At 55.2% G+C, this 16139-nt stretch overlaps 4 protein-coding genes across 6 annotated transcripts; 1 reads left to right on the top strand and 3 right to left on the bottom strand.

Annotated features, from left to right (window-relative positions):
• Positions 1-1424: 1424 nt before the first annotated feature.
• On the bottom strand, positions 1425-6029 carry RNASEH2A (ribonuclease H2 subunit A). 2 transcript variants are annotated; one of them, XM_079115761.1, is made up of 8 exons: positions 5769-6029; positions 5469-5540; positions 5214-5340; positions 5023-5110; positions 3284-3421; positions 3089-3176; positions 1716-1839; positions 1425-1630 (listed from the first exon to the last, which is right to left on the bottom strand). In XM_079115761.1, the coding sequence occupies exons 1-8, from the start codon at positions 5893-5895 to the stop codon at positions 1495-1497; spliced, it is 900 nt and encodes a 299-aa protein (XP_078971887.1). In that variant the 5' UTR covers positions 5896-6029; the 3' UTR covers positions 1425-1494. The 2 variants fall into 2 exon arrangements, with proteins under 2 accessions (XP_078971887.1, XP_078971888.1); XM_079115762.1 differs by having other exon boundaries at positions 1716-1780.
• Positions 6030-6049: 20 nt separating this feature from the next.
• Positions 6050-8751, bottom strand: THSD8 (thrombospondin type 1 domain containing 8). Of its 2 annotated transcripts, none has more exons than XM_079115764.1 (3): positions 8523-8751; positions 6927-7132; positions 6050-6181 (listed from the first exon to the last, which is right to left on the bottom strand). In XM_079115764.1, exons 1-2 carry the CDS (start codon positions 8668-8670, stop codon positions 6933-6935), a joined length of 348 nt encoding a protein of 115 aa, XP_078971890.1. In that variant the 5' UTR covers positions 8671-8751; the 3' UTR covers positions 6050-6181; positions 6927-6932. The 2 variants fall into 2 exon arrangements, with proteins under 2 accessions (XP_078971890.1, XP_078971891.1); XM_079115765.1 differs by having other exon boundaries at positions 6057-6184.
• Positions 8752-8860: 109 nt separating this feature from the next.
• Positions 8861-14243, top strand: PRDX2 (peroxiredoxin 2). The gene is made up of 6 exons (XM_079115763.1): positions 8861-8998; positions 9470-9574; positions 9665-9818; positions 10387-10509; positions 10655-10785; positions 11878-14243. Exons 2-6 carry the CDS (start codon positions 9472-9474, stop codon positions 11961-11963), a joined length of 597 nt encoding a protein of 198 aa, XP_078971889.1. The 5' UTR covers positions 8861-8998; positions 9470-9471; the 3' UTR covers positions 11964-14243.
• Positions 11958-15844, bottom strand: JUNB (JunB proto-oncogene, AP-1 transcription factor subunit). The gene has a single exon (XM_079115760.1). It carries the CDS (start codon positions 15546-15548, stop codon positions 14505-14507), a length of 1044 nt encoding a protein of 347 aa, XP_078971886.1. The 5' UTR covers positions 15549-15844; the 3' UTR covers positions 11958-14504.
• Between the last annotated feature and the right edge of the window lie 295 nt (positions 15845-16139).

Below are 16139 nucleotides of genomic sequence, written 5' to 3'. Positions count from 1 at the left end.
CCGCAACCCCAGCAACTCCGGAGGGCAGCCTGAACAACTTGGTGAGACTTGGTCTCAAAAGGACTGGGAATGTAGCTCAGTGGTATAGCGCCCCTGGGTTCAACCCCCAGTACCAAAACATTGGTAGGCTTCAGGAAGAGTAATATCTGGGTGCTTAAATGTTAGAAATCCTTTTCTTGCTATCCTCTGGACAGGATGTCTTCACAGTAGCAAAGGTAGACCAGCAACTCCATGATTCTGTGGTTCAACATGCTAATTTCTCTAAAATTGGCAGGAATGTTCAGAGCTGGCTGTCATGGACCCAAACTTATGAGGCCATTACCAAACCAATCACTGCTCAGGGTATGCTGTGCGCCATTAGCCTAATTGGGTTATGGGCTGGTGCCTGATGATGGGGTTTAGTTCCAACTGAACCACATGAACTGGAAATGGGCAAGGGGCAGCTCCCTCCAAAGCAAAAATTAGGTGCTGGAACTAGGAGAGAGGGGAGAGAATGCTGATTATGGAGCCAAGACACAACAACTACAGAGACTGCTGGGAATGACCTTGACTGTACCCCCCTGGCCTCATACCCAGGTCTACCACTGTACCTTTAGGCATGCTGCCTGGCCCTGCATGGCCTCCTTTTTACTTTTTGAGACAAGAGTCTTGCTGTTGCTCAGGCTGGCCTTGAATGTGGAATCCTCCTGCCTCCACCTCTTGAGTAGCTGGGACCCCAGATGAGGTGCACCTGGCTAAGCCATACATTTTCTGGCGCTGGGGACAGAATCCAGGGTGCTTTACTGCTGAGCTCACCCTCAGCCCTTTTTATTTTTATTTATTTATTTTTGTGGTACTGGGGATTGAACCCAGGGCCTTGTGCTTGCAAGGCAGGCACTCAAACAACTGAGCTAAATCCCCAGCCCTTTTTATTTTTTGAGACAGGGTCTCACTAAATCACTGATGCTGGCCTCCAATTTGCGATCCTCCTGCCTTCCAAATCACTGGGATTATTTGCAGGCATGCGCTGCTGTGCCCAGTTTGTGCTGTTTATTTTCCCTTCGTAGCACAGTCCACTTGTTTACTCCAATAGCACCACACACGGCTGAGGAATGTACTGTGTTCGCATGTCAGATGACACCAGGTGAGAGGAATTTCTCGGCTTCACTGTGGTACTCGGGACAGCCACTGTACGTGCAGTCCATCTGGACACAAACACCTTTATGCAGCACGGGACTTTTTTTCTGGTACTCAAACCCAGGGCATATGTGGGGCGAGCTCTCTACCCCTAAATTACCCCCAGTCCCAGGGCAGGGCTGTATTTTAAAAATCAAATCAGTCCAATACTACCCATTTTGTTTAGGTTTCGAAAGGCAGCAGCTGCATCCGGCTGCTGAGGGCACTTCCACACCACCTCTGGCCCAAAGTACAAGCCCTCCACTAGCTTGTCCTTCAACAACTTTAATCCACGTGGTGGTGAGGGGAGGCAGGCCTGGGGAGGAAGGCAGGCTCTTCCTACAGGGTGGTGGCTGGTTCCAGGCCTCGCTCCTGGAAGTATCGGTGGGGGACGTGGGGGCGGGCACGGGGGCCTTTGCTGAAGTAGGATGTGATCCTCTCAGGCCCTTCCCGGTCCTGTGTTGGGGAGTCCTCCCTGTGGGAGAGAGGAGTGACAATGACCACTTCTGCATGGGAACTGGCCCTGCCACCTGCCCCCCCATAGCACACAGCTCACCCACCACAGAACATCTTCTGCCTCCTTCTCCAGGATGGTCTGGGCTGTGCACCAACTGAATCGGACAAACTGGGGGAAGCCGAACACAGGTTCCACGTGTTTCTTCAACCATGCTTTTGTCTTGGGATCTGGGGTGGGACGGGCAATGACAGCAGGCCCAAGTCTCAAGGTAACACCCACGCTCCTGGTCCACCCATCTTTGACTTCCTCCTGAGTACCTGAGGCACTCTGTGCCTCAGGCCCTTGGCACAGGCAGATCTCTCCCACTCTGTGCCTGGCTGAGCCACGCTCAAGATGCAGCTTGAGAAGACTAAGAGACAGCCCCCTGACCCCCAAGTATAACAACTGTGAGTCCAGCATCTGCGGACACTGGGGTAATGCCCATTCTCCCCACAGTGAGCTCAGTGGGGACTTGAGAGGTCAGAGGTCCTTGTTTGTCTTACTGCTGTACCCCCCAGGGCTCAGCCCTGCACGGCAAGTACCAGGTACCAGGTACGGTGAGTTCTAAACACCTGAGCAGCTCTGCTCCCCACCTAACCTTTGAAACTCCCAGCTTCAAAAGGACTGGAGAATTCCTTGAACCCAACTACCAACTACTTTATCTTTTCCTTTTCACTGCCAGGGAGGAAAGCTCTGCCTGTGGATGCCAGGCAAGCGCTCTACCACTGAGCCACACCCAGCCCCCCACCGCTCATTCTTCAAATCTGCACTTGGGTGTGTGCACGAAGTGTGAAGGAGACTGTTTCCATCGTGTAGATGAGAACACTGAGCCTCATGGTGGAGAAAAAGCCACAGATGGGAGCTCAGGCCACAGAACTAATCCCATCCCCATTCCTGCCTCCTTGTCCTTAACAAGCAGACATGTGCCCACCTTCAGTCTCAGACCCTCATTTTTTTTTTTTTTTTTTGGTGGTGGGGGTACTGGGGATTGAACCCGGGGTACTTAACACTAGTCACATCCCCAGCATCCCTTTTTTATTTTGAGACAGGGTCTTGCAAAGTTGCTTAGGGACTCACTAAGTTGCTGAAGTTGGCTTTGAACTTAGATCCTCCTGCTTCAGTCTCCTAAACCGCTAGGATTATAGGTGTGAGTCACCACACCTGACTCAGTCCCTCACTCTTTGGGGGCTCCAGAGACAGCAAAATGAAGAAGGAGAAGAGAGAGCCTATGAGCTAGAATTCAGCTACCACTCACTGGCCATGTGGTCATGATCAGACAGTACTCGTGCCTGGGGTTCAGCCTCTTCTGCTGTGGAGTGGGGTGAGCAGAACAACTCAGAAACCCTCAGAAGTGTGCACAGCCTAGCTCTGTCAACGCTCTACCACAGTCAGGTTCTCAGGGCAGCTGCAGAGCAGGCCTGACTGCCGCCTGCTCACCATTAGGGTAGCCTGAGCCATAATCAGCATCCGGGTCTTCCAGGTCCTCCACAAACTGCCAGTTCTTCACTGCCTGGTCTCGAGCCACCTGCAGGCAGGACAGGGACATGGACTCTCCGTCCCCCATGGGAGCCATGGTTCGCCCCTGCCCAGAGAGATGCTGGAAGTCAGCAATGAGCAGTGGGGGGGACTGACCTTGGCACAGATGCTGGCAGCGCTGACCACAGGGTAGAGGGCATCTGCTTTGGCCTTGACTGTCACATCAATTCCAGGAAAGCACTGCTGCAACCGGTCCTGGTACTTCTCTGGCAGCCCCACTGTATCCACGAACACCTACCATGGCGACAGAAACATTCTCATTCAATGAACAACTGGAAGAACCACCTCTCAGCATTGTACTTGCTATCTTCAATTCTCAGAATCATTTTCTTTTCTTTTTTCTCATGGAGCTGGGATGGAACCCAGGGCCTAACACATGCCAGGCAGATGCTCTCCACTGAGCCATTCCCAGGCTGAGCTTGTTTTTTATTACATGTAAAATGTATTATTGGTGCTATAAGTGTGGTTCAGTGGTAGAGTGCTTGCCTGGCATGCCTGAGGACCTGGGTTCCATCCTCAGCACCCCCTCACACAAACACAGACAAAAAAGAGGCTTTGCCTGATCAGGCTGCAGCCATGGCACATTATTAAGCACCTAGTGCATGCCAGATGCTATTGTAGGTAGTAAAGACATGGCAGCAAACACACTAGACAAAACCCCTGCCTTTATGGAGTGAAAATCTTGGTGAGATCAGAGACAACAACCAGGATAAGCACACAACAGGAAAGAGATAAAAGGAGTTATAATTTTAAATAGTGACAAGGAAGATTTAAAGTGGTGACATTTGAATAAAGGCTTGAAGGAAATGAGGAAATAAACCATGTGGAGATCTAGGAAAAGTGTTCCAGGAAAAGGGAAGGGCCAGTGCAATGGCCCTGAGGTTGAACCATGTGGATGTTGCTGAACAACTGAATGAAGGCCCCATGGCTGGAACATAGAAGTGAGGTCAAGGAGCTGACGGGGGCAAGTGGTGCCTCCATGGCAATTAATTTTCAGAAATCACCTTTATTTCTTTGTGTACCAGCTGACCATCTGTCTCACCAGATTAAGCCTTGGAAGCTCAAAGGCAGGGCTCCTATCTGTCTCCTCCAGAATAGCATCACCCACCAGATCTCCATTCAGGGTTGGGGCCTCAGCCACCTCCTCCTCAAGGTCTGCCTGCTACATTTCCTGTGTCAGATTTATTTCCCCTGGCAATTCTCACAAAGCCTCTCATTCTTTGACTCAGAGCAATTGATGCAATGCTGACTTATGTTTTTCTCTGATCATTTCATCTCATTCTCTCCTACTTGACTGAATTTTCCTGATCTAATTTCCACTGTGATCATAAAATTAAATGTCATGATTTACATTTCACAAAGACAACCGTCTGCTGTGTGGGGAACAGATTGAAGGGGAGGGGGCTGAAAGTGGGGGAATCAGGGAGGAAACTGGGCAGATTTCCAGGTTGCAGAGTGTATCTTGGGCTAGGATAGAGGCTGTGGGAAGGTGGACAGATGTGGAATTTGTTTTGGACCTTTGGAACAGGGTTGTGGATTAGATGGGAATGGAGCACAAACTTAGGGCAGGATCAGGAGTGTGAATTCAACAGAGCACCGAATGTACCTAAGGTACTCCTGAGGATCTGATGTCCAATCTGTGTCCACTGTTTTTTTTCTTTAAGCAATTATAATCTTTTTATTTTTGTTTTTGCGTGTTGGGGATTGAACTCAAGGCCTTGCACATACTAAGTACATACTCTACCAGTGAGCTTCAGCCCCAGGCCACACTGTACTTTTTAATCTCCATTTTATCCAAAAATGATCAAACAGAGGCAACTCAACAGTTAGCTCACCTGGGTGACTCTCACACCCTGATCCAATGCATACTGTATTAGTCCAGCAGCTGTATCATGGGACAGGGTGTTCAGGTTGTATTTGACCCTGCGGTGGTGGGCACAGCTCAGTTAACCCATTCCAGCCACAGGGCCCAGCCAGCCCATGCTGGCCTACCCCTCCACCCCAGCCCCTCTGGGTCACCCCTCACCTCCCAAGCATGCTGGTGGAGATGAGGTTTGGAGATAGCACGTCCAGAGCCCAGCCCACAAAGTCCCCATTCTCCTCCATTTTGGCAAAGAGCCTGTCCCGCTCGCTCTCCGACATGGTCTTTGAGTCTGGGAGGAGAGTTAGAGAAAAGGGGGGCAGCTGTTTCTCCCCGTCCCTGCTCTTCCCCTAGATTTCTCACCTGCTCACCGTGCACATGCCCAGGAACCCCATGCCCAGACATGCATTTCAGGCTCACCTGCCACTTTCATAGCCTCCAGATCTGCCAGGCGGGACAAGGGGCAATAACAGATGGCGTAGACCATGGGGCCTGGGGAGGAGAAATGTCAGGTTTCCGGGAACAGGGGTCCAACTAGTGAGTCCGTGTAAGCCGCCAGCCCTCTCCCATCATCACTGCTTTTTCAGTGCCATCACCGATGCATGGTTATCGCACTATAACTCACCCTTCCCCAGGTCGGATGCAATTCCGACTCTGTTTCCAGAAAAACTCCTAAGTCCCTTACTACGCCCCTTCCCTTCCCTGGCCCTAGGGACGCACCAAGCACAGGGCCCCGACCCGCTTCATCAACGCCGAGAACGCAGGACTCCTTGCGACACACCGCGGGCACTGGCGAGCTCAGGCGACAGCGGCCTGTATTGTCTTTCTCCAACTCGCTGAGATCCATACCGCCTCAGCAGCCACCGCCAGCTGCAGGAAGGAGTGCAGCAGGCGCAGACTTTGGCGCGCGATTTCCGTGGACTCCACAGCGGCGCTCGATCCTGACCAATCAGAGCGCAGGACGCGCCCCCGTCGTTCCCGCCGGCGAGGACGTTTACGCAGCCGTCGCCGACGCCGCTGCCGTGCTGCCCCCTGGGAATTGTAGTCCTCACGGGAGGCAACGGAGGGCGAGCTTTGCACAGGGTCACTTTCCAAGCTCCGCCCCGGGGTCTCTCGGGCTCTACCCGCGGAGGCTGCTGAGAAAAAAAGAGTAAAGAGGAAACAGGCGCAGCACAGTTGACTCCTTTTCGGGGCAAAGAAGGCCAACTATCACTTCCAGTACGTTGATCTCCGCACTACTGGGTCCTGGTCCTTTGCCTGGAATTCAGGCCCTTGTACTACTGGTTCCTCCCTGTATACACACTCTAAGAACCTTGCATTAGGTATTCCCGTTTTTCCTCGGTCAGACCTTCCAAGTCGTAGTCCCTAAACTCCCTCTTTCAGTGGTTAACTTGTATTCTCCCTGCCTTCAGGATCTCTGCCTCCTACTCTCTCTAATTATGGCCAAGCCTCCCCTACCCCTAATGGAAATCCACACCTCAGCAGATTCCTGCTTAGGGTCTCAAGTTCCCTACCCCCACCCACCCCGCTTTCTTCTCTCGCCTCCCGGGCCCCTCTGCAACTCCTACCGCACCTCTCCCCCATCCCCTGGACTCTGTGGGTTCCTGCGCCTCAGCAGAGCCATGCCCCTCCATCAGGGTCCTCCTGCCTCCCTCTCCCCTGTCCCTCCAGTCACACCACCCAGGGCTTTCAACATCTTGACTCAGTTCACCCCTCCCCCACGGGTCTCAAGCCTCAGATTTAGAGCCCCAGTTTCCCTTCCTCTTACTAGCCTCTTACCCTCTACAAGCACCTCTTTCCCTCCCCTCCCCTCTGTTGGGATCCATGGCTTGGACAGTGGCCCCGTCCCAGCCTGCCTCCTCTACTCCAGTCTCTCACCTGGGTTCAAGGCCTCCAGTTGCAGTCGATCGGCTTGCAGGATGGACAATCCCTTTGCCTGCAGGGCCTCACCTGGACCAGGTCCTCTCGGTCCATGAACACAGGATCCGGAGCTGTGCCCAGCACCTCGCGGCTGCGTTCTTGTTTGCCCAGGTTGCAGAAACAGTGCCACTTTCCCCAGGGGCCCAGGAGCGAATCCTCCGAGACTAGAGATAGAGATGAAGACTCAGGTAGGGGTGCCTCCAGGAAGGCACAAAGATTATTATACTAACAAACAGAAGCTCATATTTGCTAAGCAGTTTGCCAGGCTCTGCCCGTATGCCCTTTATTTTTCCCATTAGTCTCATATGGGGAAATGAAGACCTAGAAAGTCACCCTTCCATGGTCACACATCTGGTGAGTCCAGAGTGTCTGCAAACTGACATCTTTAATCTGTGCCAGTTTACCCAGTGGGAGTGTGGACACCCTTGGTGCCTGCCATTCAAAGTTGACTCCTGTCCTCAGGGGCTTTATCGTGGGCCTATCCAACAGACACAATGCCACCTTACCAGCAGGGCTAACAGGTGGTAAGTTAAATGACATAATTGACATAATGAAGGTACTTAAAGCCCCTGATGAAGAACCAAAATAATTATGATCACTTTGAAAGAAACTATAAATAGCCGGGCGGTGGAACATGCCAACAATTCCAGCCATTCAGAAGGCTGAGAGGAAAATTGCAAGTCTGAGGCCAGCCTCAGCAATGCAGCTAAGCCCTAAGCAATTTAGCAAGACCCTGTCCCAAAATAAAATATAAAAGGTGCTGTAGATGTTGCTCAATGGTAAAGCACCCCTGGGTTCAATCCCCAGTTCACCCCGACACACACACACTAAAAAAAAGAAGCTATAACTTTTTTGGGGGGCGGTGGAGTGCTGAGGATCTAACGAAGAGTCTTGGGTGCGGTAGACAAAGGCTCTACCATTGAGCTACGCCCCCCACTACCACTTATTAAGATGTTCTTTACAGCACTTTTTTGGCGCGCTAGACTTGTCTTCTGCCACTGAACTAAGTCCCTACAACAGTCTTTACTGGTTTTCTCTGTGCCGCTATGAAGCAGGCTTCATCCCAACTCCCAGGCTCCCAGAGCGGGAGGCTCACGCTCTGCCTCTCCAGGTCTCTGCCACATCACATTCTCTCTTTCCTTTCCTCCAATAGCCTTTTAGCCTTGTCACTTGCTGTTCCCTCTGCCTGAGGCACTCTCTCCCCAAATCTTTGCATCTGGGGTTTTTCCTTTGTCATCCTGGCTGTATTCCCAAACGGACAGCCCTCTTCTTCACCCCTCCTAGCACCTGTCCATGACTTTATGATGTGTCTGTGTTGGTGTTTATTGCCTACCCAGGCCCTGCCTTCCTGTGAACTGCCCATAGGTAGTGCTTATTTCAATTTACAAATGAGAAAAATGGGCCTCGGAGAAAAGTAACCAGCCCCAGTGGACGCTGGCAGTGCTGAGGTGGGCAGAGATTTGGAAGCCATGGAGGAGGGTCTGTTTGCAGCCAACTGGAGAAGTAGGACCATGGGGCGCCATCAGCATTGTCATACCCGCCGCCTGCGGTTACCCTTTTGATGCTGTTGTCGAAGCAGCTCCCAGGTGTCACCTTCGCCCTTCTCGCCGAAGTAGTGATAGTCGGGGGAGAGTTGGACAGGTCTCGTCAGCACCAGGAGCATCAGAGGCGACAGCAGCAGCGCCGGCTGGCTCCAGGCCATGCCGGACGCCAACCGTCCCCAGCGCGCTCCGGACCCAGCCACGCGCCTAGTTTGCGGCTCCCGCACTAACCCGCGGGCCAGAGCACTGGTGGCGGCGGGCCGCTGAACTGCCCCCTTCACCGCGCGCAGGCGCAGGGACCCTGCCGCTCCGCTCCCCCTCCCTTGCGGGTGCAGTGGACCCGACCGCTCGGCTCGCCAGCCCCGCCCCAGCCCTGCGCGTCATGGATCGGGCGGTGCATAAAAGACTCCGCGGCCCGGGGCACACTTGGCATTGAGAACTCGAGTCGGTGCATCTGTTCTTCCGCGTGTCCGTCTCTTGCCCACGCAGGTATGGACGTTGGTGTGCATCTGAATGGGGGTGAGCCCTCTTCGTGCAGTTCTGGCCTATCAGGACCTCACTGCTGGCCGCCTTTGTTTTCTATCCGCCATAGTGGCCGCCTTTGTCCTTGCGAGGGAAACTGAGGCCAAAGCCTTGGAGTACAGCCCTGAGAGCCGGGCTCCCCACACTCTGAGTCAGGGGGCTTCGCCATCTCCTCTGGCCTGAGGGCTTGCACCTCCGCACTCAGGCGGACTCTCTAGTGGGGCCTAGGGACGGTGGCCCTGCCATTTTATTCTGGTTAGGGGGGCGGGTCTCCGGCAGCCTCCGGCCTTGTAGAACCGTACCAGGGAAGGTGAGTAAGAGTGCCGCGGCTTCCGCTGCTCGCCTCAGTAACTGGGCCCAGCACGCAGCGCGACCTTGGAAAGAGAGGACAAAGGGTCTTCCCTGGTGCACTGATCGGGCGGGGGTCTTGGCTTTCAGTCATGGCCTCTGGCAACGCGCACATCGGAAAGCCCGCCCCTGACTTCACAGCCACCGCGGTGGTGGATGGTGCCTTCAAAGAGGTCAAGCTTTCTGACTACAGAGGTGAGACGGCCTGGAGGGGGTCCAGGTGCGGGCGGGGCCCACGGATCGGAGAGGCTTGGTCCTAATTTCTCCTCTTTCCCTCGACCCCAGGGAAGTACGTGGTCCTCTTTTTCTACCCACTGGACTTCACTTTTGTGTGCCCCACGGAGATCATCGCTTTCAGCGAGCATGCCGAGGACTTCCGCAAGCTGGGTTGCGAGGTGCTGGGCGTCTCTGTGGACTCGCAGTTCACCCACTTGGCTTGGTAGGAGCTGGCACCAGGGAGGGAGGACGCAGCTCAGCTCACACTGCAGAGCCAAGCCTGTGGCCTCCCTTTTCTCATCTTGAAAATAATGGAAATAATGACTCCCAAGTCCTTAAGGATGATGACAGTAATTAGCATTTGGCAGCTAGAGGCAGGGTGCATGCAGTTGCAGATGCTTTATCTCCCTTAGTTCTCAGGAGACAGGCTGCATTGTCCTATTTCATGAAGGTGGAAACTCCAGTTCACCACGTGAAGGGCTGGGCCCCAGGACACAGACCTAGAGGAGGGTGGGGACTCTAAGATTAGCTCTCTACTGCTACTCCACTGGCCATGTGAAGCCACTTGGCTGGACATGAAGTTGTCGCTGTAGGATTCTTTTCCCGGCTGCTGGACACAGCCCCCACACCTCCAGGGTGGGGTGGGTGGGGCTGCCAGGGCCTGCTCTAAGGCCCCTTATCTCTTGTTTCCAGCACTCCCTCTCCAGCCTTTATCACTCCCAGGCTCACAGGGTGAGGACCCTGCTTTGTCAGGCATAATGAGGTCCCAACCCCATCTCCCCTATCTCCAGGATCAACACCCCCCGGAAGGAGGGAGGCTTGGGCCCCCTGAACATCCCCCTGCTTGCTGATGTGACCAGAAGCTTGTCCAATAATTATGGTGTGCTGAAAAGTGATGAGGGCATCGCCTACAGGTATGGAGGGGACGCACGGCCCAATTCTGGGAGCCCCTTCCCCAGGACAACCAGGCCACTGTGACTGGCCGTGGGATGGTGTTCCCTTCCCTGGCCCTGGAAGTGGGAGCGCCCAGCTCCTGACTGTGAACCGTCATGTCTTCAGGGGCCTCTTCATCATTGATAGCAAGGGAGTCCTCCGCCAGATCACTGTCAATGATTTACCTGTGGGGCGCTCTGTGGATGAGGCTTTGCGTCTGGTCCAGGCTTTCCAGTACACAGATGAGCACGGGGAAGGTGAGTAGATACGCATATTCATGTACACACGTGGGTATGACCTTAGCCCCTCTCTCAATCATGTGCACACTCACGCCTGCCCTAGCACCTGTGTGGAATGGATATTAGGGCCCTGAAGAAAATTCAGCTCAGGGCCTTGTCTGCAGGAAGTTTCTATCCTGGAGGTGGGTGGGATCAGGTGAAATGCTCTAATAGAAGAGCGGGCAGCTAGACAAACACCTGTGATCCCAGGGGTTCAGGAGGCTGAGGTCGGAGGATCACAAGTTGAAGGCCAGACTCAACAACTTAGTGAGGTCCTAATCAATTGAGTGAGACCCTGTCTCTAAAGAAAATATAAAATGGCTCAGTGGTTAACTGCCCCTGGATTCAATCCCTGGTTAAAAGAAAAATAGAAAGAGTGGGCAGCCGGGTGCAGTGGTGCACACCTGTAATCCTACTAACTTGGGAGGCTGAAGCAGGAGGATCGTGAATTCAAAGCCAGCCTCAGCAAAAGCGAGGCACTGAGCAACTCAGTGAGACCCTGTCTCTAAATAAAAGACAAAATAGGGCTGGGGATGTGGCTCAGTGGTTAAGCACCCCTTGGTGGTTCAATCCCTGGTACCAAACAAACAAAAAAACAAAACAAAACAAAAAATGGGCAGCTGGGAGGAGGTGATAGACATCTTTAAAAGTTACTTGAGAAGACATGTCCCAAGTCAGGCTTGAATAATATTCTTTGTATCAAAGATCAGTATCCTTTTTTCATTGTGGTGCTAGGGACGGAAGCTAGGGCCTTGCACATGCTACACAAGGATGAGTCGCACCCAGCCTGCTCAGAGTACCTTCTTATGTGGAAGAGACAACCCAACCACAGGTTCTCCAAGACCATTAGAGCTGAGGGAGGAGTGGATGAAGTCTAGAACAGGAAAATGTCAGCTAGAATTTACTACAGCTGAACTTGAGAGGGTTTCTCTTAATATGCACATTTTTGGACCTGGACCACTTCGTTCTAGCTTTGTCTTCTGCAATCCAGGCTCTGGCTTGGCCTCTGTTGGTCCTGAGCTTGATTGTGGGGCTTAAGTCTCATGTGTGCATCCCTGTGTCTTTCCACAGTCTGTCCCGCTGGCTGGAAGCCTGGCAGTGACACAATCAAGCCTAACGTGGATGACAGCAAGGAATATTTTTCCAAGCACAACTAGGCTGACCAACAGGCAGTGAGCTTGTGTCCTTGGATTCCATCTATGCCCCTACCTGGGTGCTCTGTGCTGACCCAAGATAGGCAGGACCTGTCCCTTCCAAACTCTGTAATATGCGGGAGGGCTGGAAAACCAGACCAAGGCTTTCCACTTTCTCATCCCCGACATGGGATGTGATGAATAGTGACCCCCTTCTATACAACTGGGTACAGGTCTATAGGTCACCAATAAAGTGTTAGGAACACATATGATTCCGTGTTGGTGTGTTTTATTGGATCAGGCACCTGCGTCCTGGAAAACCAACCCTGTGTTTACTCATTTTTACCACAAGGTGGCAGCCTTACTTCATACACTGCTTACTCTCTCCTTGCCTGAGAAGTTTCCAAAGGTTGGGGGATGCTCTGTGCCCCTTGGAAGGGACAGGTCCCAGGAGACCCTACATGCTGAAACCTGGCCATGCATTTGAGCACCTACATCTTGCCATCGGCTATTCTGGGTTCCAAGGCCATTTAACAGTTGTGATCTTCACTGGGAAGGAAGATTACCACTTCAGATGACTATGCAAGTTAAAAGTATGTGAAGTTCAAGGCCCAGTTAATAGTTACTAGGATGGTCCCCTGGCTCTGGAAGGATCCCTGTTACATCCAGTCTTATGGGGGAAGAGGGTGGGAACCTGATCCTGAGAGCAGAACCAGCTGTGGGAGCCTGAGTTCCACGCCCTGTCCCAAGGAAGGGCTCTTGGCGTACCCCTGCTGTAGGAGGGTGAGGACTAGGCTAGGAGGAGACATTAGAAGCAAGGCAGTGTTCCCAGGGGGTGCAGTTTTGATGATGCATGTGTTTAAGCTAGTGGCTTTGTCACTCTGAGCCTCCATTTCCTTCCAAAGAACAAGGCTAATGTTCACTTAACCTATAAATCCTCTATAAATACTGCTACCCAGGCAGTGTTCAGGATCAACCTTGGAGGTTTTCTACTTTTTTTTTTTTTTTTTTTGGTGGTGGGAATGGAACCCAGGGCTTCTCTCATTCCTATGCCAGAGCTCTACCACTGAGCTACATCCCCTAGTCCAGTATTTATAAATGGATTAATGAAAGTGTCTGTTCTGCCAGTCCCACCTCGATGACCTGGTTTCTCCTCTGCTCTGGGGGCTTTTAGCTTCCAGGTCAGCCAGACCCTACCGGGGCACTCCAGCTGTTCCCACCTCCTCTCTTGCCCCAGGTGTGGGAGAGGGGGCATGGCACGAGGGCGGTGGTGGCGCCCAGAAGCCCAAGCAGCCGCCCTGCCCTGGCAGGACCGGACCTGGCAGTCGCCCCGCTCTGGGCCTGGCACCCGGGAGGGGAAACTGGCAGGCGGGCGCCGCCCTTCCTGGCGGGGGTTGTGGAGGACGGCGTCGGCAACCACGCAGAGGCAGCAGCAATCCTTCGCCCGGGTCAGATCAGACAGGGGGCGTGGGCGCGGCGGGGCCCAGGCGCCAGCCAGTTGAGGGAGGCTCGGGGGTGGCTCCCGGAGTCCAGGAGAGAGCAGCCCGCCCACCGCGGGCGCTCTGGACCCAGGCCTGGGGTTTTCCGGGCCCAGGCAGCAGCCCGCCCGGGAAAATCCCGGCCCCCTTCCCGGCGCCGCGGCCCTGCCGGGCAGAGCGGGGGAGGGGATTCCCGGAATCTGCCCAGAGACCGCGGTAGCGTCACTGGGCAGAATCGGCCCATATATGGGCAGGGCTTCCGCTGCGTCAGCGGGGAAAGCCCCGGTGCGCGCGGCTGGGCGGGGCCGCGCCTGCGCACCTCGCCGGGAGCAACTTGCCCCCTCGGTGCTGTGCTTTTCGGCAGTCCAGCACCGGTACCTTCCAACTCCGGAGATCAGGGGACCCAGAGAGGCTTGGACACACACGCTGGGACCGTAGATCTAGCTTGGACTAAAGGGGGATACACACAGGAGCGAGCCACAATCAGCAATGGGGTGCGGATAGCCCAGTACCCTCCTCCCTCCACCCACCAGGCTTGGGGAAAATAAAGACAACAGAAATTAATAAAGAACCTTTTTTTTTTTTTTTTACTTAAATAGATTCAATAAAAAGAACAACACACACATACACAAACATCTTAAAATAAACTCTTTAGAGATCAAGTGCGTGTTTCTTTTCCACAGTACGGTGCAGAGGGGGAGTGCAGGGGGCGGGGGTCCCCTCCCTAGTGTCCCCGCAGGCTTGAGTACCGGGCGGCGGGGCCAGCTCCGCCGCAATCGCCCCCTCCCTCCCCTCCCTGTTAAATACACAAATATATTATATTCAATATGAATCGAGTCTGTTTCCAACAGAAAAAAAATACAAAAAAAAAAAAAAAACCGAACAAACAAAAAAAAAACGTGGAAGGGGTCTTGTAAACGTCGAGGTGAAAGGACTGGGCGCAAAGCTGGCGGGCCGGAGTCCAGTGTGGTTTGCGGCATCCCAGGCCTCAGGGCGGGTGCCCACCGCCTGCCCCCTCGCCCCCAGTGGGAGGCGTGCACCCAGCCGTCCAGGCTGGGGGGTGTCCATTCGCGGGTGGGGGATGCGCTCAGAAGGCGTGTCCCTTGACCCCAAGCAGCAGCTGGCAGCCATTGCTGACATGGGTCATGACCTTCTGTTTGAGCTGAGCTACTTGCTCCCGGAGGAGGCCGGCAGTACTCGACAGGCCAGCATTCTCGGCCTTGAGTGTCTTCACCTTGTCCTCTAGGCGCGCGATGCGCTCCAGCTTCCGCTTCCGGCACTTGGTGGCCGCCAGCCGGTTCCGCAGCCGCTTGCGCTCCACTTTGATGCGCTCCTGGTCTTCCATGTTGATGGGGGACACTGGTGGCGTGGCGTCGCGGCTGCGCGCCTCCGGCACGGTCTGCGGTTCCTCCTTGAAGGTGGAGGCGCCGCGACCCAAGCCCAGCTGCGCGGGATGGCCACCCGCAAAGGGCGGTGCGTGTGGGAGGTAGCTGATGGTGGCCGTCGGGTATGAGCTCCCAGTCCCGACTGTGGCCCCGGCGCCTGCGGAGGATGCGGAGGCCGGGGAGTAGCTGCTGAGGTTGGTGTAGACAGGAGGTGGCTCCGGGCCAGCATAGACGCCCCCGGGCCCGGCCGGTGGGCCCCCGCTGGCGCCCAGAGACACGTTGGGAGGCGTCACGTGGTTCATCTTGTGCAGGTCGTCCAGGGCTTTGACAAAGCCGTCGGCGAAACCCTCCTGCTCTTCGGTGACGCCGCCCCCTGAGCCCCCAGCACCTCCGCCGCTGCCACCCCCGCGGGGGTAAAAGTACTGTCCCGGGGGTGTGGGCGTCGTCGTGATCACGCCGTTGCTGTTGGGGACGATCAGGCGCTCCAGCTCCGAGGAGGCGAGCTTCAGAGATGCGCTGTTGTCGGAGCCCTGACCGGAAAAGTAGCTGCCCGCACCACTGCCCTCCGGGCCGGGGCCCCGTGCCCCGGGCGCTTTGAGACCCCTGTAGGGGTCCGCCAGATTGAGCGCTAGGCTGGGTTTCAGGAGTTTGTAGTCGTGTAGAGAGAGGCCGCCAGGGGCCCGACCGTATCCCGCCGCTGCGTATGAGTCGTCGTGGTAGAAAGGCTGTTCCATTTTAGTGCACATCCGGGCGGCCCAGGCGGTCTGGGGAGGGTCCCTGCGGGGCCGCCCCGGGCCTCGCTCCGGCGGGTGCCGAGCTGTGCGCGGCAGTGGCGGGACTGGGTGTCTGGTCGCGCGTCCTGAGGGGCCGGCACCGGCCAGGGGCAGCCAGCTGGCAGCCTTGAGCGAAAGCTCTGTCCTGCTCCCCGAGCCCCTCTCACCCTCTCTGGCGCGCTGGAATTCTCGGCTTTGCTTCCCCCAGCTCCCTGATCCCTGCTGGCTCCGAAGCTGCCTGGCCGCGCTCAAGGTCCCAGCCGCTGAGTCGGAGCCACAAGCCTTTATACCGCGCTTGTCAGCTGCGGAAGTGCGTTCCCATTGGCCGTCGCCAGAGCCGGGCCCCCGCGCCCCCCTCCTGGAGCGTGGGGAAGGGGAGGAGGCGGCTCGCGTCACTGTCAGGAAGCGCGTGTCCTTGTAAACAGCGGCCACGGGCCGGGTAGCTCGGCGGGGTTGCAGTGGGGAGGGGCTCGAGGGACCCTGGGGTACGCGTGGAAGGAGGTGTTGAGCACCTGGGGCACAAGGGGGAGGGACTTGCGGGGAGGTGGATGATTCCCCTCGGAG

This window comes from Sciurus vulgaris (genome assembly GCF_902686455.1).
Source record: "Sciurus vulgaris genome assembly, chromosome: 16".
NCBI classification, from domain to species: domain Eukaryota; kingdom Metazoa; phylum Chordata; class Mammalia; order Rodentia; family Sciuridae; genus Sciurus; species Sciurus vulgaris.
Note: the sequence above shows the minus strand (reverse complement) of the source record. Positions and strands in the feature narration are given on the sequence as shown.

Bases quoted from the DNA above. Each gene is read 5' to 3' on its own strand.
- RNASEH2A (XM_079115761.1), bottom strand. From the start codon at position 5,895: ATGGATCTCAGCGAGTTGGAGAAAGACAATACAGGCCGCTGTCGCCTG. The intron at 5,341-5,468 runs GTGAGCCTGAAA...CTCTCCTCCCAG, and splicing joins GGAGGCTATGAAAGTGGCAG to ACTCAAAGACCATGTCGGAG. The intron at 1,631-1,715 runs GTGGGTGAGCTG...TCTCTCCCACAG, and splicing joins GAGGCAGAAGATGTTCTGTG to GGAGGACTCCCCAACACAGG.
- THSD8 (XM_079115764.1), bottom strand. From the start codon at position 8,670: ATGGCCTGGAGCCAGCCGGCGCTGCTGCTGTCGCCTCTGATGCTCCTG. The intron at 7,133-8,522 runs GTAACCGCAGGC...CTCTATCTCTAG, and splicing joins TCGACAACAGCATCAAAAGG to TCTCGGAGGATTCGCTCCTG.
- PRDX2 (XM_079115763.1), top strand. From the start codon at position 9,472: ATGGCCTCTGGCAACGCGCACATCGGAAAGCCCGCCCCTGACTTCACA. The intron at 9,575-9,664 runs GTGAGACGGCCT...CCTCGACCCCAG, and splicing joins CAAGCTTTCTGACTACAGAG to GGAAGTACGTGGTCCTCTTT. The intron at 10,786-11,877 runs GTGAGTAGATAC...GTCTTTCCACAG, and splicing joins CACAGATGAGCACGGGGAAG to TCTGTCCCGCTGGCTGGAAG.
- JUNB (XM_079115760.1), bottom strand. From the start codon at position 15,548: ATGTGCACTAAAATGGAACAGCCTTTCTACCACGACGACTCATACGCA.